The sequence below is a fragment of the Ranitomeya imitator genome, chromosome 4 (genome assembly GCF_032444005.1).
Source record: "Ranitomeya imitator isolate aRanImi1 chromosome 4, aRanImi1.pri, whole genome shotgun sequence".
NCBI classification, from domain to species: Eukaryota; Metazoa; Chordata; class Amphibia; order Anura; family Dendrobatidae; genus Ranitomeya; species Ranitomeya imitator.
This window is the reverse complement of record NC_091285.1, coordinates 58772923-58799379: the sequence shown is the minus strand read 5'-3', so window position 1 is coordinate 58799379 and position 26457 is coordinate 58772923. Positions and strand designations below refer to the sequence as shown.

The following is a 26457-nucleotide window of genomic DNA, read 5'->3' as shown; positions in this document are numbered from 1 at the left end:
GAACGGGGGCGCAGGATGGGAGCAGCACATGACAGAATAGGGCAGCACATGACAGAACGGGGGAGCAGGATGGGAGCAGCACATGACAGAACGGGGGCGCAAGATGGGAGCAGCACATGACAGAATAGGGCAGCACATGACAGAACGGGGGAGCAGGATGGGAGCAGCACATGACAGAACGGGGGCGCAGGATGGGAGCAGCACATGACAGAACGGGGGCGCAGGATGGGAGCAGCACATGACAGGATGGGGGCGCAGGATGGGAGCAGCACATGACAGGATGGGGGCGCAGGATGGGAGCAGCAAATGACAGAATGGAGGCGCAGGATGGGAGCAGCAAATTACAGAATGGAGGCGCAGGATGGGAGCAGCACATGACAGAATGGGGGCGCAGGATGGAGCAGCACATGTCAGAATGGGGGCGCAGGATGGGAGCAGCACATGACAGGATGGGGGCGCGGGATGGAGCAGCACATGACAGGATGGGGACGCAGGATGGAGCAGCACATACCAGGATGGTGACCAAATACCAATATAAATGCTCGCCACCCGGGCGTAGAACGGGTTCAATAGCTAGTAATCTATATGCACGATGAGTGTCAGATTGCTGGGACCCCACCAGTCACCAATTCACACTTGAATGGGGCATTGTCTAGAGATGAGCGAGCTGGAGCGCTCCCGATGATCAGCTGCATGTGTCGCGGCTCTGTGACAGTCACAACCCACAGGCTGTCCATGCATATTTTGTGACTGTCACACAGCCGCGGCACCAAGCAGCTGATCATCGGCAGCTTCTTCGGTAAGCGCTATAGCTTGCCAAATAAGGAGGGAGCCAGCGATGTTCGCTCATCTCTACTGAAGACCAAGACCCCCCCCATGGGTCACAACTTTGTGATATATGGCTATTAAGTCAAAGATTTTTGGGCACATTTAGTTACCCTTTAAAGCAGCTGTCTCATAATTACAACTTGTTTGTCCACAGAATAAGTGATAGGTTACACTGCAGATTTTTGTGCCGCCAACACCCCCAATTTATGCCATCTGGTGTGACAGATGTTCCCAAAAGGCAGGTGCTGTGGTTGAAGAGTCTGTCATGACAGACAGGCGGCAGCATAGATTAGGTAGGTGAGCTTTCCTCCATAAGGGTATGTGCACACGATGCGGATTTTGCTGCGGATCCGCAGCAGTTTCCCATGAGTTTACAGTGCGATGTAAACCTATGGGAAACAAAAAACCGCTGTGCCCATGCTGCGGAAAAAAAGGCACGGAAACGCAGCGTTTTATTTTCCACAGCATGTCAATTCTTTGTGCGGAATCCGCAGCATTTTTACATCTGCTCCAATAGAAAACTGCAGATGTAAATCCGCAGCGGAATCTGCAATAGAAACCGCGATAAATCCGCAGTAAAAACCACAGCGGTTTTCCCCTGTGGATTTATCAAATCCGCTGCGGAAAAATCCGCAGAGGAGCTCTATACGTGTGCACATACCCTAAGAGTTATGATTGCATGTAAAACGGGTCACAGTGTAGGCGTTAGGCTCAGACATCCAAACACACACTGATGGGGGATGTAGGTTGTGAGCCCCAATGGGGACAACAATGACAATATTTGTAAAGCGCTGTGGAATTTAATGCAGCTGTAGAAGTAAGCATAATAAAAAATATCCAAGCTTGTTTAGAAAACCTATTTTCAGATGCAGAATTATGATATTTTGCATGAAAAGTGGAGGGGATCCCTGTTCCGGACCCTTTTGTGTTCACAATTGCGGAGAGTGTCTCTTGCTCTGTTTTTTCCTTTACTTCTGTGCAGTATTCCTTAGTCACTCTTTCATGTTACCGTTGTATTTCTTACTATATGGACACATTCCCAGACATTGTATAGTTTCTAATGCGCAGAACCTTCCATGTGGTAACGTATGATCCACTAAGTTCCACCATAGAAGCCAAGTTGTCAGTGAATCAGGGAGGGGATATTGTGGTATACAGGGTGGTGGAGTCGGTGTCATGGAAATTGAGGAGTCTGAGGTTTGTCTTACAGTATACCACCAGGGCTGTGGAGTCAGTATGTGGAATGAGACAGATGAGCCCATTGTTTGTATCATCTTTTATTTCTCATATGGAAATTATTCAGTAAAATGACAAAACATTAGTGACCAAGAAGCAGAAATGCTCTAGGAGCAAGCCTTAGGCCGGGAGTGACAAATATTTGCCACCTGAGATTTTGCCTTGAATCTAGGTGTTGGGGCATGCGCAGAGGACATTTTTTCACGCTTGTCCCCTTAAAAGAACGGTGTGCATGAGCAGTTGTCTGTTCATGTTCAGGAGTCTAAAAACATCAAGCTGTTAAGAGAAGTGACTTGGCAATTCTTCAGGTGTCTGTCACTTGGAAAACGCTGTGTCCTTTATTGTCCAAGTCATTGGGAAAGGTGTCACGTCGGGAAAAGTGACTTTGGGCACCTACTCGATCCCTCAAACTAGGGGAGGCTTAGGCTATCCCTGTCCCCCGGGTTACCCTGGATGATGGAGATGACAGAGTCTTGTACCTTGCTATGCTCCTATCTTAACCTTACCTGCCCCCCCCCCCCCCAAAAAAAAAAAAAAAAAGGTGTGAGGCCGAAGTGTACAAAGTGGGGAAAATAAGTATTTGATACAATGCCGATTTTGCAAGTTTTCTCGCCTGCAAAGAATGGAGAGGTTACCTGTGTACACAATCAATCACACTTTAACCTCTCCACCATGGCCAAGACCAAAGAGTGGTCTAAGGACACCAGGGACACAATTGTAGTCCTGCACAAGGCTTAGATGGGCTACAGGACAGTAGACAAGCAGCTTGGTGACAAGGCAACAACTGTTGGCACAATTATAAGAAAATGGAAGGAACACAAGTCCCTGTTAAACGGAATCTGTCACCTCATATTACGTATATAAACTGCGGCCACTGGCATCAGGGGCTTATCTACAGCATTCTGTAATGCTCTAGATAAGCCCCCGATGTAACCTTAAAGATAAGAAAAACAAGTTAGAGTATGCTCACCCAGGGGCGGTCCCGGTGCGGTCTGGCCCGATGGGCGTTGCGGTCCGGGTCCAGCGCCTCCCATCTTCATACGATGACGTCCTCTTCTTTGCTTCCTGCCGTGGCCTCTGCACAGGCGTACTTTGTCTGTCCTGTTGAGGGCAGAGCAATGTACTGCAGTGCGCAGGCGCCAGGAAATTTCCGAGAAGACCAGCGTCTTCGCATTGCAGTACTTTGCTCTGTTGAGGACATCATCGTATGAAGATGGGAGGCGCTGGACCCGGACCACAACACCCATCGGACCGGACCGCAGCGGGGACCGCCCTTGGGTGAGTATAATCTGACTTGCTTTTCTTATCTTTCAGGTTACATCGGGGGCTTATCTAGAGCGTTACAGAATACTATAGATAAGCCCCTGATGGCGGTGGCCGCAGCTTATAGACGAAATGTGAGGTGACAGATTCCATTTAATCTTCCTCGATCTGGCGGGGACATACAGCGACCCGAACAGGTAACACCAGTCACTGCCTCACAATACATACTGTAGTAAAACACAAACCAGACAGACGGGGGGTAAACAGACAGAGATAAAAGAAAACTACAATCATACAAATACCCTCACAAAACAGCAGAGTGTGAACCAGGGGAGAGGAATGAGAAGGATGAAACCAAATGCTGGAGGATAAGGATAAACATGCTCATTTATTATATTTCAGTGAATACATTTGCAGAACCCTGGTACCTCAGCCACATCAGCATTCCATGGCAGTCAGAGAGGAGCTCTACAAACTGACTCTAACCTACTTACCTACATATCCCGGTGACTCTTCTAGTTAGTAGGTAAGGTGTGACATCATCATTGGTGTGATGACATCGTGTCAGGCCTACTAATCAGAAAAGGACCTGAGGATGCTAGCAGGTAGGAAGAGGTTTGCCATGGAATAATTGTGTGGCCGATGGACTGGAATCCCGTGAATCAATTTTCTCATCTCTATTATTTATCGTTTTTTCCTTTCCTTGTAGACCGTGCCAATCAGTAAAGACCTGGACACAAGCCATGAAGAAAGCCTGCAGGTCAGAATGGCCCCTTGTAGTCCTGCTAAAAATGGAGTCACGAAGGCTGAACATGACACCTATAGGAGAGCTTGTGCACAAAGCGGCTTTTGCTTTGTTACAATTGTGCCTTGATTAGAACACATTTATAAAACATGGCTGATTTCTTCCAGAAATTGTGCATGTGCTATTTTCTGCCCCATCTCCCATTGAGTAGATTCGAGAATGGCTGCTCACGTGTGGCCACTTCTTCACTAGGAATTGGGAACCGAGCATCCCATTGTCCCGCATTTGACATGATTTTAAATATCTATATAATATTAACCCGACCAGGAGGACTCCGAAGAGCTCGACGATATTCCAGGTCCCTCAGAACCCCGGGTGAGGGACACTCCCGGGGACATATTTTTCGAGGCTGCTGTGAACACCATTGCCTTCCACCCCAGTCGGGACATCCTCGCTGCTGGAGATATAGATGGAGATGTGTTTGTGTAAGTCTTCACTCATTTTTTCTTTTGGAGTAATCTTAGTTCCTGAGTCATTATCTTCTTCTTATCTACTGTGTTTTTTTGGATTATAAGATGCGCTTTTTAGCAAGAAAAAAAGTTACTAAAAAAATGTGTGCATCTTAAAGTACAGAGGCAGCTTACTGTGAGTAGAACTCCAGCACATTGTCTTACACAATCACGGTCAAAACGTCCTTCTCTCCTCTTGCTCCTTACTGACCAGTCTGATCGGTGCAGGGCAGGAGAGGAAGCTACCGGGAGCGGCATGGACGCTGGTCATCCTGAGTAGCTGAAGGATATTTTAGGTCATGAATAGTGATGAGCGAATATATTCGTTACTCGAGATTTCCTGAGCATGCTCGGGGGTCCTCCGAGTATTTGTTAGTGCTCGGAGATTGTTTTCCTTGTAGCAGCTGAATGATTATTACAGCTACTAGACTGCTTGATTACATGTGGGGATTTCCTAGCAACCCGGCAACCCCAACATGTACTTATGCTGGCTAACAGCTGTAAATCATTCAGCTGCGGCGAAAAAAAACGAAATCTCCGAGCACTAAAAAATACTCGTTGGACCCCCGAGCATGCTCGAGAAATCTCGAGTAACGAGTATATTCGCTCATCACTAGTCATGAACAGTCACAATCCTGGAAGGAAATTCAAAATGTTGTGTATACACTGTGTACAGCAGAGATGTATGAGTGTGTGTATGCAGCATAGCATTGTGTGTATGCAGGAGTACAGTGTGCATGCAGAAGTTCAGTAAGTGGAATATCTTTGTGCATGTAGCAGAGCAGTGTGTGTATACAGCAGTGTAGCAGAGCAGTGTGTGTATACAGCAGTGTAGCAGAGCAGTGTGTGTATACAGCAGTGTAGCAGAGCAGTGTGTGTATACAGCAGTGTAGCAGAGCAGTGTGTGTATACAGCAGTGTAGCAGAGCAGTGTGTGTATACAGCAGTGTAGCAGAGCAGTGTGTGTATACAGCAGTGTAGCAGAGCAGTGTGTGTATACAGCAGTGTAGCAGAGCAGTGTGTGTATACAGCAGTGTAGCAGAGCAGTGTGTGTATACAGCAGTGTAGCAGAGCAGTGTGTGTATACAGCAGTGTAGCAGAGCAGTGTGTGTATACAGCAGTGTAGCAGAGCAGTGTGTGTATACAGCAGTGTAGCAGAGCAGTGTGTGTATACAGCAGTGTAGCAGAGCAGTGTGTGTATACAGCAGTGTAGCAGAGCAGTGTGTGTATACAGCAGTGTAGCAGAGCAGTGTGTGTATACAGCAGTGTAGCAGAGCAGTGTGTGTATACAGCAGTGTAGCAGAGCAGTGTGTGTATACAGCAGTGTAGCAGAGCAGTGTGTGTATACAGCAGTGTAGCAGAGCAGTGTGTGTATACAGCAGTGTAGCAGAGCAGTGTGTGTATACAGCAGTGTAGCAGAGCAGTGTGTGTATACAGCAGTGTAGCAGAGCAGTGTGTGTATACAGCAGTGTAGCAGAGCAGTGTGTGTATACAGCAGTGTAGCAGAGCAGTGTGTGTATACAGCAGTGTAGCAGAGCAGTGTGTGTATACAGCAGTGTAGCAGAGCAGTGTGTGTATGCAGGAGATCAGTGTGTATGCAGTAGTCCAGTAAGTGGAATATCTGTGTGCATGTAGCAGTGTTGTGTATATGTGTACGCTGTAGGGAGTATAAATAATTTGCCTGCTGGAAAGTTGTATATGAATAATGCAGATAGAATCATAGAATGTTGCAGAGGAAAACTTAAAAATAAGAGATATTGGCCCCTCCACTTCTTTACACCAATAAGGAAGTTATAATTACAAGGAAATACTGTATGTTTTTCCTATTTTCTGCTGTTAAAACCTGGGGTGCGTCTTATTGTCTGAAAAAATATAATATACGGTGAATGCTTTTGAGTATTTGTATGGCTGCATATGTTTCATAAAACACCTAGTAGTGAATCCACCCTTACATTTGTATGTGTTTAATTTCGCAAGTACAGTAATGAGACGCCATACTGCTGCGTGATGCCATAGTTATTGGAGCCTCCATCATGTGGTAACAGCCGGGATCAGAAATTAATATTTCACCCCCTCCAGTGTGGAGGTCAATAGTGCTTGAAGCACGGGGTGCCAGCCTAAGGGTGTGTGCGCCTGACGTCTTTTCGACATGTGTATTTTTTTTTTTTTTTCGTCTTTTTGGTCGTGGATTGCAGCAACTTCGGCTTTCTTGTTTTTCTTTAAAATTTGTATTGAATAAACTAGTGAGCGGTTTCCAATTTGAAGTCACCTAACTACGGTAATTCATCAGCCGCTTCTTTTAATTGCTTTGTGTCTTTGCAAGCTGTTAAAAAAAGCTCAAGACTGATCATATGTGCAGCAAGTCGCTTTACATTGCAGTGCATGTGTTTATTTATTTTTTTGCGCTTATTTAGCACTTTTTCGGGGGTTATGTAGTGTATTCACCTGAAAAAGAGTTTGCGTTTTTTTCCTTTTGTCTTTAGCAGTGCCCCCCCACTCCCCAGCCCCCTAACTTGCTGCTAGCACCCAATTCATTGACAGTTCGGACCAGCAGGCGCTGGCAAGAGCTGTGCACTCTCCAGCACAACATTTTTTAATGGATCTATGTATCTGTTCTGTTAAACTCAGTGCAGATCTTATTCTCATCCACTTTACATCACTTTTCTATCTGTGTTTTTTCATTGATTCATTGGTAAGATGGACGCTTAAATAACATGCAGAACGGTTGGCACGTGGGAAAATAATGGTGCCTCTTAGATGGTTGTAAAAACAGAAACAGGTGTGTGAATGCAGCCTGACACTTGGCATCTCCTCTCCCCAGGTAGGCCGATATTAGCATTGTCATCAACCCTGTGTTGTTTCTAGGTATTCATATTCCTGCGTTGAGGATGGGAACAAAGAACTTTGGTCTTCTGGACACCATCTAAAGTCATGTAGGGATGCCTCATTTTCCAGCGATGGCCAGCGTAAGAAACTGGGTTTCTCTTGGATTTTTGTTTGGCTGTGACAGAATAACGTCAGTAGGGCAATAAGTAATATACAGGGTGCAGTTGGGTCTTATTACAGCTTTATAAGCTCCTTATGCAGAATGCAGTAAGTTGTATGCGCTCCACTAGTTTTATAGGGGATGTCTGATGACAGACATTTATTGCTTGTCCTCCTGTGGAGGCATCATATATATCTCCAGAATGGGGGTCCCCTATCCCCCCATTCCGACCGGTGCTGTCAGAAGTGCTGGCCGTGCATGCGTGGCTCCCTCATATCACTTATTAGAAACCCAAATACAATCTGACACCCTATAGCTTCTTTATTAATCCATGTCCACTTTTTTGCTTGATTTCTTTTTGGGGGGTGGTAGTGGCAAAAACATTTGATGTAATATTTCACTGTTGCTTTTTTGTTTGTTTTTTTAGAACTTTTCACAGTTTCCAAAGACAAGTCCATTCATATCCTTAATGTGGAGGAGGGAAAACTGGTGAAACGCATCAACAGAGCGCATGAGTAAGAGTCCTGATTGCATCTATAAGAAGCTAAGTGTGCGCCTCTGCCATGTGCGCCTTCCCTTCATATGATCTTGTAATACTACTTTGGGCCTCCTTCACACATCCTGATATTTTCAGCACTGGAAGTTTCAATGTCCTGTTGTTGTCCATGTGTGTCTTCCATGTGACATGTTCTAGAATAGAATTCAGAATAGAAATAACAAATGTTTAGGTGTTAACCCCTTACCGACTGCCGATGCGCCTTTTAACGGTAGCATTTAAGGGTACTTATTCCTCATATAATAAATAAGGGTATAGCGCCTCCCAGCATCTGAAAATCTCCGGGGAACATGATTCGGGTTGGATTTTACAGACCCCAGTGTTGCGATTGCCGAATAACGGCAATCGCAAAAAAAACAAACCTGATTTCCAATTTATTTCTCTCTCCTCTGATATGATCTAGTATACCAGAGGAGAGAGAAATTTGTTCCCCTGAGCCGATACCTCCGGTGTCTCTGGACCATCCCGCTCTGTACCCCAACCCTTGGCGTCTTCTTCCGAGAATGCACATGTGCCCACCGAGATCTGCTGGCCGGCACCTGGCAGCAATAGATTTTTCCTATTGGTTCATTTTGATCACTGTGATACACCCTATCGCAGTGATCAGAATACAAAATATAGTAAATCAAATCCCCCGTTGTCACCCCTTTAGTTAGGTAAAAATAATAAAATAAAAAATGTATTTATTTCCATTTTTCCATTAGGGTTGGGCTAGGGCTAGGGTTGAGGTTAGAGCTAGGGTTGGGGTTAGGGTTAGGATTGGGGTTAGAACTAGTTAGGGTTGTGTTGGGGTTACGGTTGTGTTGGGGTTAGGGTGGTGTTGCACTTGGGGTTAGGGTTGTGGTTAGGGTTGGGAGTTGGAGTTAGAATTGGGGGGTTTCCACGGTTTAGGTACATCAGGACGTCTCCAAACGCAACATGGTGCCCGCCATTGATTCCAGCCAATTTTCGGTTCAAAAAGTGAAACGGTGCTCCCTTCCTTCTGATCCCTGCCATGCGCCCAAACAGTGTACGGGGTATCGGTGTACTCAGGAGAAATTGCACAACAAATTTTGTGGTCCGTTTTCTCTTGATACCCTTGTGAAAATAAAAAAAGGTTGGGTCTAAAGTAAAATTTTTGTGAAAAAAATAAAATGTTCATTTTTTCCTTCCACATTGCTTTAGTTCTCGTGAAGCACCTGATGAGTTAATAAATTTCCTGAATGTGGTTTTGAGCACCTTGAGGTGTGCAGTTTACTCTGTCGCCTCATTGGGGGACACAGGACCATGGGTGTTATGCTGCAGTCCACTAGGAGGCGACACTATGCATAATCTGAAAAAGATTAACTGTGGCTCCTCCTCAGCAGTATACACCCCTGGACGGCGTCAGCCTTCTCCAGTTTTTGCTTAGTTTCGCATCGGAGGCACACCTAAGATTTTTTTTTTTACTCCGTTTTTTTCCGACTGATTACAGAGTGACTCTGACTCAGACAGGGAAACGGAGGGGTCTCTGATCCCAATATCCTCCTAACAATACAGCGCTAGTCAAGGACATAACCTCTTCCATCCATCGGGTGCTGGACATTTCTAATCTGCCACCAGAAGCCCCAAGATCTCCTTTGAAGGACCTCTGAGGCTGCCTAAGGTTTTCTCTAACCACCCAGAGTTTAAAGCGATCCTTAAAAAGCAGCTCTCACAGCCTGACAAAAAATTCGCTAATCGCAAATATCTGGAGGCAAAGTACCTTTTCCCACACCAAGGAATGGACAGATCCACCCGAAGTGGACCCCCCAGTCTCTAGACTAGCAGCACAGACCCTCTCTTCACTGCCAGATAGCTCAACCCTCAGGGACGCAGCAAACCGGCAGGTAGAACGCATGGCTCGTTCAATTTTTCGAGGCGGCAGGGGCCTCCCTGGCTCCCGCGTTCGCTTCAGTTTGGGCCGCCAAGGCCATCCTGGCTTGGGCCAAAAATTTACAAGCTGGCCTCCAAGCATCTGCCCCTGAGCTGTCGGATCAAGCGGTTTAAATAGCAGTTGTAGCAGATTACATGCTTCATGCAGCTCTGGATTCAGCAAGGAGCGTAACGAGGATAGCATCAAACGCCATCACGACTCGGCGTATCCTCTGGCTGCAGAATGGAAAGCGGACGCAGCCTCAAAGAAGTCCCTCACACACCTCCCGTATCTCAGTGGGTGACCTTTTTTGGTGAAAGGTTGGACACAATGATATCCAACGCCACCGGGGGTAGGAGTATTTCTCTCCCTCAACTGAAACCTATACGCACTGACAAAAAGTGTAACAAACCCGATTCCGATTCTTTTGGAATTCCTCGGGCTGGTCCGTCTTGCGTCCAGCATGCAACCGTTCCCCACACAGGGACAACTCACGGTCGACGCAAAGGTCGGACAAGACCTGGCAGTTAAAAGCAGGCCAGTCAAAGACCAAAGGAGGAAAACCTCAGACTTTTTTCCTCCTCATGACTCAGGGACCCGGAAGACATCCCACCCGTAGACGACTTTGCTCCTTTCAGCAAGTCTGTATGCCTACTACTGAAGACAGGTGGATCGGGGAACCAGTGTCTTCTAGATACAAGATAGTGTACAACTTCCAACCACGAACCGATTCTTCCTCTTGGCCTCCTCCTCCCCCCTTCCCCCCCCCCCCCCCCCCCGAAACCGTCAGCCAAGGCTCGTGCCTTCCACCAAGCGGTTTCCTCGCTTCTTCAAGCAGGATTCATAGTACCGGTCCCCACGGCAGAGCGCTTCCGAGGTTTCTACTCCAATCTATTCGTAGTACCCAAGAAAGGAGGCAGTGTGCGGCCCATACTGGACCTAAAACAACTCAACAAATATGTACGGGTCTGTCACTTTCGCACGGAGTCTCTTCGGTCCATCATTGCGTCCATGGAGAAGGGAGAATATCTCGCCTCCATGGACATACAAGACGCATACCTGCATATACCGATTGCACCGGCCCATCAGAGGTTTCTCAGGTTCGCAATCGACCAGGACCACTACCAGTTCGTGGCTTTCCCGTTCGGACTCGCCACGGCTCCCAGAGTGTTTACCAAGGTCATGGCAGCCACCATGGACGTCCTGCACTCCAGAGGCAGCCACCATGGACATCCTACACTCCAGAGGCATAGTAGTCGTTCCATACCCAGACGAGGCAGCCACCATGGACGTCCTGCACTCCAGAGGCATAGTACTCGTTCCATACCCGGACGATCTACTCATCAAGGCTCCTGCCTTCAATGACTGCGAACTCAGTGTCTCAATCACAAACGACACTCTAAGTCGCATGGGCTGGTTAGTCAACCTGCAAAGGTCATCACCAACCCTGAGTCAGTCTCTGACCTTCCTGGGAATGCTAGACAACACCTCCAGGGGTCTAGTGTCCTTTCCCAGGGACAAGGCTCTGGCTCTCCGCCTATAAGTTCGCATCCTCCTTCGCAAACCCCTCTGATCTCTCCGGTTTGCTATGAGAGTCCCTGGCAGGATGGGGGCAGCAATAAAGCGGTCCCATTTGGCCCAGTTTCACCTCAAGCCTCTCCAACTAGCCATTCTCAAGTCCTGGGACAGGAATCCTGTTTCCTCTCGACAGGGAATTCCAGCTGTCAACTGCACTGGCTGCTCAAGCCAACCTTGCTAGCAAAGGAAAAATCCTTTCTCACAGGTCAATTGAAGGTTCTGACCACCGACGCAAGCCTGACGGGTTGGGGTGCAGTGCACCTACAACACAGGGCAAGTGGTCCCCAGTGGAAGCGACCATGCCCATCAACAAAATTTGTGCCATCCTGGCATTGAGGGCCTTCCATCTCTTACTGGCAGCCTCTCACATCAGAATACAATCGCACAATGCCACAACTGTGGCATAGGTGAATCGCCAAAGGGGGACCCGCAGTACCCAGGCAATGCGAGAAGTGTCGCACATCCTCCACTAGGTAGAGGACACAGGCTCGGTTCTCTCGGCGGTCCACATTCCGGATGTGGACAACTGGGAAGCAGTCTTCCTCAGACGACAAAGAATAGATTTGGGACAGTGGTCTCGCCATCCCGAAATTTTTCACCAGATCTGACATCGCTAGGGGACCCCAGATGTGGACCTAATAGCATCCCACTTCAATGCCAAGGTCTCCAACTTCATGGCTAGAACACACGATCCGTGGTCGCTCGGAGCAGATGCTCTGGTTCAGGAGTGGACCCAGTTCCAGCTTCTGTACTTTTTTCCACATCTCCCCCTGATATCCAGAGTGGTGAGGAAAATCAAGCAAGATGGAGTTCCAACCATGTTAATCGCACCGGTCTGGCCCAGACGTACATGGTACGCTGACATCGTACAACTTACAGCAGACGCCACCTGGCGCCTCCCCAACCGCCCGGATTTTGGATCACAAGGCCCGTTCTACCACCAGAACTCAGGGGCTCTCACTTTGAAGGCGTGGCCCTTGAAACCTAGGTTCTAACCCAGTCAGGGCTCTCGACGGACGTCATTGGAACCATGATCAGGGCATGGACGCCAGCCTCTGCCAACATCTATTACCGTACCTGGAAAGCTTTCTTTGCCTGGTGCGAATCTCGTGGCCAGACTCCACTCCCTTATTCCTTACCCAAAGCACTTGGTTTTCTCCAATCGGGTCTGGAGGCCAGGCTGTCCCTGGGCTCGCTTAAGAGCCAGGTGTCAGCCCTCTCAGTGCTTTTTTCAAAGGCGCATTGCTACCAAGCCGCAAGTAAGGAGTTTTTCTTCAGGGGGTTTCCTGATTGGTTCCCCCCTACAGACGACCACTAGAAACGTGGGACCTCAACCTGGTCCTGACAGCATTGCAGGAATCGCCCTTCAAACCCCTTAAGGAGGTCCCGCTCTGCCTTCTATTCCAGAAGGTGTTTTTTTTCCTGGTGGCAATCACCTCGCTACGCAGGGTGTCTGAACTGACAGCACTCTCCTGCAGACGGCCCTTCCTGGGTTTTCACCAGGACAAGGTAGTTTTTTCTGTACGGTCCCATCCTTCCGAAGGTTGTGTCCCACTTCCACCTTAATGAAGAAAATTTAATGCCACCCTTTTGTTCGGTCTCGGTTCATAGAGTGGAGAAGGCTCTGCATACGCTTGACCTTGTCAGGCAATTGCGTATATATGTGTCTAGGACCACGTTCTTCCAGAGGTCTGATTCTCTTCCTTCTTCCGGAAGGCGGCCGCAAGGGTCTGCCAGCTTCCAAAGCTACCCTTGCAGGTGGATCAGATCCACCATACAAGACGCCTACCGCCTTAAGAATTCTCCTCTTCCAGCCGGTATTACGGCACACTCTACACGGGCGGTAGGGGCCTCCTGGGCCATTCGGCACCAGGCTTCGGCACAACAAGTGTGTAAGGCGGCCACTTGGACTAGCCTATACACGTTTACTAAACACTACAGGGTTCATACCCAGTCCTCAGCGGACGCAAGCCTGGGTAGATGTGTTCTGCAGGCGGCGGTGCCCCAAGTGTAGCGGCCTGTCTGCACAATATTCGTCCATTGCTTCCCACCCAGGGACTGCTTTGGGACGTCCCATGGTCCTGTGTCCCCCAATGAGGTGACAGAGTAAAGGAGATTTTTGTGTACTCACCGTAAAATCTTTCTCTTGGCCTCTAATTGGGGGACACAGCTCCCACCCTGTTGAGTTCTCATATTGTTCTTCTTACATAGTGGCCTTCTTCTAGGCATGCCTATGTTATTCATGTTACATTCCTCCTACTGCTTTTGCATAAAACTGGAGAAGGCTGACGCCGTCCAGGGGTGTATACTGCAGAGGAGGAGCCACAGTTAATCTTTTTCAGATTATGCATAGTGTCGCCTCCTAGTGGACAGCAGCATAACACCCATGGTCCTGTGTCCCCCAATTAGAGGCTAAGAGAAAGAGATTTTACGGTGAGTACTCAAAAATCTCCTTTTTAGAATGGTGTTAGTTTTGGGGTATTTTCTGTTATATTGACCCCCCAAGCTCAATTCAAATGTGAGGTGGTCCCTAAAAAAAAAAGGTTTTGTAAATTTTGTTGTAAAAATGAGAGATCACTGGTCAACTTTTAACCCTTATAACATCCTAACAAAAAAAAAATTGCATTTCCAAATTTGTGCTGATGTAAAGTAGACATGTGGGAAATGTTATTTATTAACTATTTTGTGCGATATGACTCTCTGATTTAAGGGCACAAAAATTAAAAGTTGAAAAATTGCAAAATTTTCTAAATTTTTGCCAAATTTCCGTTTTTTTCATAAACAAACGCAAGTCATGTCGAAGATATTTTACCACTATCATGAAGTACAATATCAGTGGGATCCTTTGAAGCATTCCAGAGGTATAACCTCATAAAGTGACAGTGGTCAGAATTGTAAAAATTGGCTTGGTCATTAAGTACATAATTGGCTCTGTCACTAAGGTATTAAAGATGTGCAAAGATATAGATTGATAGATTGTAGAATAAATGGAGGCAGCACACCAGCTTGTAAAGGCAAAAAAAGTGTGATTTAATAACTCATAGTGATGATGTTTCGGCTCTAAGTGTGAGCCTTTCTCAGGCTTGTAGTTCCAAGTGGAGCCGAAATGTCACAAAATGTTCTCCTGTGTAGATAAGCCGACCCAAGTATAAGCCGAGGCACCTAATTTTACCACAAAAAACTGGGAAAACTTATTGACTCGAGTATAAGCCGGATATGCATTGTCCCCTCATCCTCATCCTGGTATGCACGGCCTCCTCTTCCCCATCCTGGTCTGCACGGCCCACTCTTCCCCACCCTGGTCTGCACGGCCTCCTCATCCCCATCCTGATCTGCACGGCCTCCTCATCCCCATCCTGATCTGCACGGCCTTCTCATCCCCATCCTGGTCTGCACGGCCCCCTCATCCCTATCCTGGTATGCATGGCCTCCTCATCCCCATCCTGGTCTGCACGGCCTCCTCATCCCTATCTTGGTTTGCATGGCCTCCATCATAAAAACATTAAAAAGTAAACTATCTTACTTACTGTCCCTGCGCTCCCTCGCAGAATCTTGTTCCGGTGCAGCGGCCTGGCGGTCACGTGTGCCGCTACTTAAGGGAATGAATATTCACTGCCCTCCACGCCTATGGGAGTGGAGAGAAGTGAATATTCTTTTTTCTTAAGTAGTGGGCACACGTAATTGCCTGGCCGCTGCAGGAAGCTTGCGGCTGACACTGTGTGCGCTATTACAGAGAAATGAATATTCACTGCCAGCGCACAGGCTTTAGCCGCAGCAGCCGGCTCTTGCCTCCTGTGGCCCGCTGCTCCCCCTCCATATTCTCGGACCTTTCCAAGTGTGGAGCGAAACGTTGCCGTGACATGATGGGTCAGTAAACCACTATATTCTGGACTTTTGGAGTGCTGCCTTCATCTTTTTTTGGATATATTGAGGTTTGGTTTTGCCTGGTAAGCTTTACACTCGCTTATATAGTTTGCCTTGCTAGTGCTGCACCTATACATAGATAGATAGATAGATAGACTGATGGATATATTGATAGAATAGATAGGATAGATGTCTTGAAGATATTTAAAGGGAAGGTGCCATAAAAAAAAATGTTTTCCAGCGATTGAAAAAATGTAAAGAATTAATGTTTAAATTTTCTTAAAAAATATTATAATTTCTTTATAATTTAGTAAAGGGGGAGCAGCTACTGAAATTTGACAAAAACCTAGTGCACAACTAGCTCACATTACTGCACTGCAGTAATTATGGGCAGAGTCTGCTGACATGGCTGTGAACACAGTGAGAAGCCATTTTGTTGGTGACTGCAATGTTATACTGACAAGTAGACAGTCGCCGAGGATGGCTGGCAGCAAGGATTCTGGCAGATGTATGGTGGAGGGAGCAGGGTGACAGCAGCACAGAGTATTTCAGGAGAGCAGTGTGCTGGTCTATGGGGGGCCCCCTGTTCGGTGCATGGAGCAGCCAGAAATTGTACATAGAGCGCTGTCTTTTATATACATGGATGGACCGTCTGCCTTTTTTCTTGCACTCACTGACTTGCATTGACGAGTGCTATCCCATTCTCACATCCTCTAGAAGCATGCTGAGGTTTTTTTCCTCATTGAGTAACATAGGTCAGAGTGCACTATGACGTTCTGTAATGCTGTAGATAAGCCCCCGATGTATCCTGAAAGATGAGAAAAAGAGGTTAGATTATACTCACCCAGGGGCGGTCCCGCTGCGGTGGGTGTTGCGGTCCGGGGCCTCCCATCTTCTTACGATGACCTCTTCTTGTCTTCAGGCTGCGGCTCCAGTGCAGGCGTACTTTGTCTGGACTGTTGAGAGCCGAGCAAAGTACTGCAGTGCGCAGGCGCCGGGCCTCTCTGACCTTTCCCGGCGCCTGCGCACTGCAGTACTTTGCTCTGCCCTCAACACAAACTGCGACGCCCATCGGACCGGACCGCAGCGGGACCGCCCCTGGGTGAGTATAATCTAACCTCTTTTTCTCCTCTTTCAGGTTACATCGGGGGCTTATCTACAGCATTCTAGATTGCTGTAGATAAGCCCCTGATGCTGGTGGGCTTAGTTCACCTTCGATTTTGGGGGTGACAGGTTCCCTTTAATGCCTGGTCCTTGTTCTTCAACAATCACAAAACTAATTTTTCTAGTAATCTTTTTACTTTTTTTTTTTTTTTTTTTTTTTTAAGCTCTGCACTGAACAGACTGCTCTTGATAGACGAGAACCTCTTTGCCACTGGGGATGACAGTGGGATGTTGAAAGTGTGGGACCTCCGAAGAGGGACATCCTTCATGGAGATGAAGAACCATGAGGAATACATAAGTGACATGGTCATTGACCAGAACAAAAAGATGCTCCTTACAACCAGGTACTGACTGTATACTACTATGTGCACTCTGATAGATGCTTCTTACATCCAGGTACTTACTGTATACTACTATGTGCACTCTGATAGATGCTCCTTACAGACAGGTACTGACGGTATACTACTATATGCTCTGTGATAGATGCTCCTTACAGCCACGTACTGACTGTATACTACTATGTGCACTGTGATAGATGCTCCTTACAGCCAGGTACTGACTGTATACTACTATGTGCTTTGTGACAGATGCTCCCTACAACCAGTTACTGGCTGTATACTACTGTGTGTACTGTGATAGATGCTCCTTACAACCAGGTACTGACTGTATACTACTATGTGCACTGTGATAGATGCTTCTTACATCCAGGTACTTACTGTATACTACTATGTGCACTCTGATAGATGCTCCTTAGACAGGTACTGACTGTATACTACTGTGTGCACTGTGATAGATGCTCCTTACAGCCAGGTACTGACTGTATACTACTATGTGCACTGTGATAGATGCTTCTTACAACCAAGTACTTAATGTATACTACTATGTGCACTCTGATAGATGCTCCTTACAGACAGGTACTGACGGTATAATACTATGTGCGCTGTGATAGATGCTCCTTACAGCCAGTTAATGACTGTATATTACTATGTGCACTGTGATAGATGCTCCTTACAGCCAGTTAGTGACTGTATATTACTATGTGCACTGTGATAGATGCTCCTTACAGCCAGGTACTGACTGTATACTACTATGTGCACTGTGATAGATGCTCCTTACAGCCAGGTACTGACTGTATACTACTATGTGCACGGTGATAGATGCTCCTTACAGCCAGGTACTGACTGTATACTATTATGTGCACTGTGATAGATGCTCCTTACAGCCAGTTAGTGACTGCATATTACTATGTGCTGACTCTATACTACTATGTGCACTTTAATAGATGCTCCTTATAGGCAAGTACTGACTGTACACTACTATGTGCACCGTGATAGATGCTCCTTCAAGCCAGATACTGATTGTATACTACTACTATGTGCACTGTGATTGATGCTCCTTCAAACCAGGTACTGACTGTATACTACTATGTGCTTTGTGACAGATGCTCCCTACAACCAGTTACTGGCTGTATACTACTATGTGCACTGTGATAGATGCTCCTTACAGCCAGGTACTGACTGTATACTACTATGTGCACTGATAGATGCTCCTTACAGCCAGGTACTGACTATACGAGGGGCGATCCAAAAGTAATGATAATCAATACTAAACACAATGAATATAGTCAAACAAAATTTTTATTTTTCTACATAGTCTCCTAACAAGTCTATACATTTAGTCCATCTCTTTTCTAAACATAGAATTCCCTTCGAAAAAAAATTCTTGATCTTGACCCTCAAAAAAATTCCCAACAGCTGTTATCACGTCGCTATTGTCGTCAAATTTCTTGCCCCGGAGGTGTTCCTTGAGCCGAGGAAAGAGAAAGAAGTCACTGGGGGCTAGATCTGGCCAATAGGGGGGGTATTCCACCAGTTCAAAGCCCGCTTCTTGAATGGTAGCCATGGCAACTGCAGCTTTGTGAGCCGGCGCGTTATCTTGGTGAAACAACACTCCAGCCCGCAGTTTGCCGCGCCTTTTCTCCTTGATAGCCTCCCACAATCTTCTTATTTGTTCTGCGTAGTAGGAGCCCGTAATAGTGGCTCCCTTCTCCAAATAGTCCACCATAATAATTCCTTCAGTGTCCCAAAAAACGGACGCCATAACCTTCCCTGCTGAGCTTCACACTTTGAATTTCTTCGGCGTCGGTTCGTCGGCTCGTTTCCATGTCATCGATTGTTGTTTAGTTTCGGGATCAAAGTGGTGGATCCAGGTCTCGTTCATGGTCAAAAAACGTGACAAAAAATTTTCCTTGTCTGCTTGGAACTTTTTGAGATTTGCTATTGAAATGTCAACTCGTTTCTTCTTTTGCTCGTCGGTTAACATTTTTGGCACCCAACGCGCGGAGACCTTTCTCATATGCAATTCTTTTGCAAGGATTCTTTGAATACTGCCATATGAGATCCCTGGGACCTCAGCTACATGCCTGATAGTCACTCTTCGATCTGCCAATACAACTTCTTCAACTTTTTTCAAGTTTTCTTCATTGAGGGACGTGGATGGGCGTCCTTCACGATGTTCATCTTCCCTCGATGTTCTTCCCAGCTTAAATTTCTTGGCCCAGCATGCAACTGTGGAATATGGAGGAGAAGAGTCCCCCAATGTTTCCACCAAGTCGCTGTGTATGTCTTTGGTAGTCATTTTTTTCAAGCAGAGGTATTTCATGACAGCTCTGAGCTCGTTTTTTTCCATTTTGATGTTCACTCCTCGGCAGTTCATATTCAAATGAATGTAGCTCCCGGGAATCGTGGTCTATTTAAGTGATTTTTTTTTTTCCTGGACTAGTGGGTACCTAAGAGAGAAGAAAACATTTTATTTTAATTTCTGTGTGCAATAGAAATAACCGATTATCATTACTTTTGGATCGCCCCTCGTATACTACTATGTGCACTGTGATAGATGCTCCTTACAACCAGTTACTGACTGTATACTACTATGTGCACTGTGATAGATGCTCCTTACAGCCAGTTAATGACTGTATATTACTATGTGCATTGTGATAGATGCTCCTTACAGCCAGTTAGTGACTGTATATTACTATGTGCTGACTCTATACTACTATGTGCACTTTAATAGATGCTCCTTATAGGCAAGTACTGACTGTACACTACTATGTGCACCGTGATAGATGCTCCTTCAAGCCAGGTACTGACTGTATACTACTATGTGCTTTGTGACAGATGCTCCCTACAACCAGTTACTGGCTGTATACTACTGTGTGCACTGTGATATATGCTTCTTACAGGCGATTACTGACTGTATACTACTATGTTCATTGTAATGGGGTCCGATATTATAAGGTCGTTTGTTAATTACGCAACCACTCAACAACAATACATGCCAGTTTTTTGGGGTGATTTTAAGGCTTTTCTTGAGATTTTGTTTAAAAGACTCACTTGTCTTATTATTTTTGTATCTAGTCTCATCTTGTTCTATTGGGGAACATATAAAATACCCAGGAATGTAATTTCATTTTTGTAGAAAATCTCTGTAATCTTATTCTTTTTTTTCCCCTAGTGGAGATGGAACAATGGGAGTCTTCAACATTAAGAGGCGCAGATTTGAATTGCTTTCTGAATATCAGAATGGAGATTTGACATCTATAGCTGTAATGAAGGTTTGTTCTGCCTTGTTTTTTTCTGATGCCTTATGATTTTTTTATTATTATTATTACATTTGCTGCTGATAGGGCAAATCTCGGACAACCTCCCTATTCCTGCAGGTAAGCAAGGACTCTACTGTACAAATAAATCTATCTATCTTTTTTAATTTGATCAGGCTACATTTACAAAGAATGGAATTGCTGCCAAAAATGTTCCCAAACTCCACAAGAGTCAGTAGTTGTAAAGCCACAAAAAGCCCTTTGCAAGACAAGGGCTTTAAAGAAATAAATAGATGAAATAAATATTTACATAGTTATATATATATCGACTCTCTTGCCTTTGTGCATTCTTTCTTTATTGCACCACTGGAATGGTGCTTTATTGTAATTCCCCGCCCCGTCTCATACTCACCTGCCGCCGCCTTCATCGTTTTCCATCATTGATCCATCGATAACCTCCCGGCAGTTGCAGTGTTTCATGATGGTGCGTGGAGGTCACTTCTCTGTACAAGTCTATGAGCCTGGTTCTGGCCTCGTTCTGATTCTCACAGACTTGCATTGAGACCTTGTGACGTAACGTCTGACTCCCGTCAGTCAAAAGATGCGCTCACAAGATGGCGCCGTGGGACCAGCGTGTCCCCTAAAAACAGTGAAGGCGCCAGGAGTTGAGTATATCACAGGGGGTTGTGGACTTATATTTAAAGCGCCACTACAGCGCTGGAAAGAAAACTCTGGAGGGCAGCATTTAATGGTTTCCTTTCCGGGTTCCCTGCCGGTCTTCCAATGTGTGCCCAGCAGCAGGTGATCGGCTGATTGTCATTTATCCAGTAGAGACCGGCAGGGGACCAGTGACGGAAGCCATGGCAGTGCCGGGGGGAGAGAGCATCTTGTTTTTTGAACCTTGTTGTTGTGTTTGTGTCATCTTGTGGTTTCTTTGTTTGTAATATTTTCTGATTTTGCTGTAGATCTGTGGCTATGCCACCTAAAAAATGCAGAAAGAAGCGATCAAATCTATCCCAGTATATTATCAATAAAACCGTGATTTTGTTCCATAAATAACCAAGCCCTCGCACAGCTATATTGACCGAAAAATGAAGCTATCGCTGGTCCTGGAGAATGACGACATAATCCCCCCAATGTTTTTTTCCACGACTAACATAATAAGAAAAAATTGACTAGTTTAGTATAGCCGTAATTGTACTGACCTTGGACAGTCACGGTGCCAGGTTATTTTTACTACATGATGTACGATGTAAAAGCAATTCCCTACAAATAAAGTCAGAAATGCGCGCTTGTTACGCTACGTTCACATTAGCGGTTTGCGTCGGGCGACGCAGCGGCGACGCATGCGTCATGCGCCCCTATATTTAACATGGGGGACGCATGGACATGCGTTGTGCGACGCATGCGTTTTTTTTGCCGCAAGCGTCGGGCGCAGAAAACGCAACAAGTTGCATTTTTCTTGCGTCCAAATTTTGGCAAAAAACGACGCATGCGTCGCAAAACGCAGCGTTTTTCCGTGCGTTTTGGTGTGTTTTTATTTGCGTTGTGCGTTGCGTCGCCGACGCAGCGGCGCACAACGCAAATGTGAACGTAGCCTTACAAGACTTTTAGGCTGTGTGCACACCTTGCGTTTTTTTCGCGTTTTTCCCCCGATAAAAACGCTATAAAACCGCAAAAAAAACGCATACAATAAGCATCCCATCATTTAGAATGAATTCCACATGTTTTGTGCACATGATGCGTTTTTTTTCCACGAAAAAAACGCATCGCGGTAAAAACCGCAGCATGTTCATTAATTTTGCAATTTTTTTTGCGGATTTCCCACTACAAAATGCATTGGGAAGTGTCCGGAAAAAAAGCTGCAAAATCGCAGCAAAAACGCATGCGGTTTTCTTGCAGATTTCTTGCAGAAAAAGTCCGGTTTTTCTCAGGAATTTTCTGCGAGAAATCCTGAACCTGTGCACATAACCTTACACTAGGTTGTAGCATGACTGGTGCAGACCATTTCATAGGAAAGTAATACAGCTCGGCAAACATTTTTGGAGGTTTTAAAAGAAACCCTGAGTACCTGGATGAAACATACATACAGATGGATCACATATTATCCATGCAGGAAGCGATTCACACCCAGGACCCCGATACTACAGGTCCATAGTGCCAGCCGCTGGGACCCCACTATATAGGGGTATTAGATTGAGCCTCCATTGACACGGACGAGTGTGAATGATTATACAACGTGCTGCCATCTAGTGTGCCTGCGGAGGTAACATACTGATATATACCGTTATCTCTAAGTCTAATACATGCCTTTCTTTTGTTAGAAAGGCAGAAAGGTGGCATGTGGATCAAGCGAGGGGACCATCTATCTGTTCAACTGGAATGGGTTTGGAGCCACAAGTGATCGCTTTGCGGTGAAGGCAGAGTCCATCGACTGTATGATCCCTATTACTGATAACATTGTGTGCACAGGGTCCATGGATGGCGTCATCAGGTCAGTGGGCACACGTTCCTTACCTACCTGTGATTCCTGCCATGTTATTTCTTGGCAACATCTGGCATTTCCAAGTAGCGGGTAGGCGGTCAGCCATCGCAGTGACAGGGACTTCAGTGTGTGACTTGTTAGTCTTAGCCATGGGGCTACTTGGGAACCATTACAGGACACTACACAACCGAGAACCCGATTCCAGCAATTTCTTTTACTGGGCTGCTTGCTGTCATTTTGATACAATCCCTGTTTGCACTGCTGCCAATATAGCAGTGCGCTGAATGCTGAGCCCTTTGTAACCCCGCCCACACTTCTGATTGGCAGCTTTCTATGTACCTTGTATATTGACCGCTGCTAATCACTGCTGTTGGGCGGGGTTACACAGAATATATGACTAAGATGCGCGAGCCATCTAGTCCTGCAGTGATAATCTCATGATGATAAAACTCTGAAGTTATTGAAACTGCAAAAAGCAGCCCAATTAATGACACATCTGTGGAATCAGGCTCTCAGACCCTACATCATTCTACTCCCAGATTACACAGCAAAAACCTGCTGATAGATTAATTTATGAAGAATTTTAATACAAATTTAGACAAAATTTAGAAATGTTTGTAATATTTAATTAATAACATTTTATGGGCTGTTAATCTAAGGCCCTAATTTATCAGTAGCCTAATGATAATGTTACCATTTTACTGCAGGAAATGTCTTCTTATTTCTCATTGGCCACTTACTGGGGCACGTGAGTGTGGAAACACAGGAGATGGGATCTTACTGACTCCTCAGCCCTGGTAGACGCTGCTTCCACATGAAACCCACGCCCAGCTTGGGGATGTGCAGCTTTCTCAGTTCACGTCTATGGGACTACTGAATGTAGCGTTCTTGCCTATCTTCTGGATTGTCTTTAAGTGAATGGAAAGAGCTCTCCTGCGGCGGCACAAGATGGAGCCTCAGTCTCCAGATGGGATCACATCGCTCAGGCATTTACAGCAGAATATGTGGATACACCATACACACAATACCAAATCAGTCTCACCTCCTGTATGATAGGGACATACACAATATATGGGCTGTTACGGTCACTGTTCATGATGAAATTCATCCAGTGCACACCTCTGACGTGCCCAGAAGTCATAGCTGACACGCATTTCTCTACAACCGTATGCTTTAAGTAAGATCTATTCAAGACCGTATATATGTTTTGGGTTTATTTTTATTTTTTGGGGGTGGGGGGTTCTATTTAAAATAATAAAATAATTTTGATTTTTGACATGCGTTGATTAAAAATAATAAACTGTGGCATACTCGCCTTCAGCGCTCCCGTTGATCCACCTCAGGACACACTTGAGGTCTACGCTTGCTCCAGATATGGTGACTGGCAGCAGCAGCGCTAGAAACATCCCACGACCTGCTCTTCTAGTCCCTTGACTGCGCCTGTCTGCGGACACTTCTTACGTCACCTGAGCTGGCTCCACAGGGGGTTTGCCTTGGTTTATTTGTAATCAATCTATGTCAAAAAATTATCAAATATTTTACAGTCAGCCATCCCCTTTAAACTTAGGCTTTTAGAAATCATAAGCCGCAATATAGGCATCCAGTTGGATCCATCCAAGGTAATTTTTTTGAGGGGCCAAGGGGAACGGAGAATTGTGTGATCCTATCCTAGGCGTGCAGTAAAGCGGGTTTTATGCTCCAGCACTGTCGTTTTTATATAGAGGTGATGTCTCATTCAGTAGAGCGGAAAACAAACTATACTTATGTCCCGAAGACAAACAGATGACAGACAAAGTAGATGGATTGTCTGGGAAAGGTTGATTTTGTTGATTGGATTTAAAGGGAACCTGTCCTTTGATTCATGCTGCCCAAACTGCGGGAAACAGAGCCCGGCAGCGTGATTTCAGATAGGTATGTTTTACTCTGAAACGCTTCAGTATTTCTGAAAAAATAACCATTAAAGATCGGGCCAAGAACAAAAGCCGGAGACGAGACTAGTTCCATGATAGTCCTGGCCGGCTCTTCCCAGTGCTGCTGCAGGTGCTTACAGGTCTCCTCCCCACCTGTACATAGAGAGAGAGCTGTCAATCACCTGCAGCAGCACTGGCAGGAGCCAGCAGGGGGCGTCACTGGACTATTGTGATCTCTGGCTATGGATCATCTAACTATATTTTCTCTGAAATACTGTAGCTTTCAGAGAGAAATCCGTACCTGTGTGCAAACATGCAGCCAGGCTGTGATTCATGCCGCGAACGGTACGGGCAGCACGAGCCGGCTGACACATTCCCTTTAATTGAGTGGAAAAAATCATCATTGAATCTGCAGCAAAATCTGCATGAGTTAATTGCAGATTTGTTCTGGGTTTTGCTTTGGATTTGTCATGGATTTAATTGGCTAAAGGTAAAATCTTTATCATAGCTGGACTTACTGCTTATGGATGGAACTGAGTAAAATCTCATTCACGTTGCTGGTCCTGTAAATGCGCTTTTTTGTGGCCTCTTATAAATGTGTCAGATTGTTTTGTATTTTATATGTAAATTATTAATGAACATAAGGGGTTTTTTTTGCATGATGATAAAATAATTAGATCTTTTTTTTTTTAATCTAGGGCCATTAACATTTTGCCCAATCGAGTTCTTGGTACAGTGGGCCAGCATCCAGGAGAGCCCATAGAGCAACTAGCAAAGTCCAGAGACGGCAGATTCTTAGCAAGCTGTGCCCATGACCAAAAAGTGAAATTTTGGGACTTGTCCAACATTAGCTCCATGACTGTGGATGTGTACAGGAAGAGGAAGAAGAACAGGCAGCTGCCAGCCTTGAGCAAGAAAGCGTTCGGGGGTGCTGATGACTTCTTTGCCGACCTGAAGGAAGACAAAGTAGAAAATGAGGACAAAGAGGAGGAGGATGAAGAAGATGAAGAGGAGAGTGACAGCGACGACTCAGACAGTGACTAAATGAACATTAACGCTGAACAGACGTTCAGAGGACTTATGGGGAGCGCTGGAGACATCCGTTGTTTAGAGTGCAGCACAATAACAACATATCCATTTTATTTTCTATTGTAGAGGTGGTACCCTCCATGTCCACTCTACCCAGCACAGTGAAAGGGCACACCAGCGATGCCCCCTGCATCTTGTAGTGATCTCACCACATACTTCCGCACCGTTCTTGGAGGCCTATGATGGTGACAAAATTCTGAGATGTGTGTCACAAGATGAACAGCTAAATTAATAAACATGTTTTTCTGATATTCTGTCAAGCAATGCCTATTTTGTAAGTGTGTACAATGGGTGAAATAAGTATTTGATCCCTTGCTGATTTTGTAAGTTTGCCCGCTGAGCGCCACACACTGCTGCAGGATGTGCTGCATATCCTGAGCGTTCGTTTCTGCCTGTAACCCTGTGCACACTGCAAACTGCAGACTGATGAAGGTCATTGTAGGACCGAAACGTTTCTTTGTTTTTGGATTGCCTGCACAAAACTAAAATTATCTGATTACAACATTTACCTGAGTGCCAAGATTTACATGGGATAGGATCCTACTTGGGCACCATCCACAGGAGTGCCGTAATTACCATTTTTGCCCACTGACAAAGACATGAACAGTCTATAATTTTAAGGGTAGGTTAATTTTACCATTGAGAGATAGAATATGAAAAATAAAATCCAGAAAATCACATTGTATAAATTATATAAAATTATTTGCATTTTGCAGTGAGAAATAAGTATTTGATCTCTCTGGCAAACAAGACTTAATACTTGGTGGCAAAACC

The 26457-nt window shown here is 45.7% G+C and overlaps 1 protein-coding gene across 1 annotated transcript in view; it reads left to right on the top strand.

The window, feature by feature from the left end:
- WDR55 (WD repeat domain 55) overlaps positions 1-25932 on the top strand; it is a 28358-nt gene extending 2426 nt beyond the window's left edge. Inside the window, exons 2-9 of the mRNA XM_069763774.1 lie at positions 4037-4087; positions 4400-4557; positions 7446-7546; positions 7994-8081; positions 16766-16945; positions 20115-20214; positions 22524-22693; positions 25293-25932. Of these exons, the coding sequence (XP_069619875.1) occupies positions 4037-4087; positions 4400-4557; positions 7446-7546; positions 7994-8081; positions 16766-16945; positions 20115-20214; positions 22524-22693; positions 25293-25638 (1194 nt within the window). The 3' untranslated portion in view covers positions 25639-25932. The remainder of the gene's footprint in view (positions 1-4036; positions 4088-4399; positions 4558-7445; positions 7547-7993; positions 8082-16765; positions 16946-20114; positions 20215-22523; positions 22694-25292) is intronic.
- Positions 25933-26457: the final 525 nt, after the last annotated feature.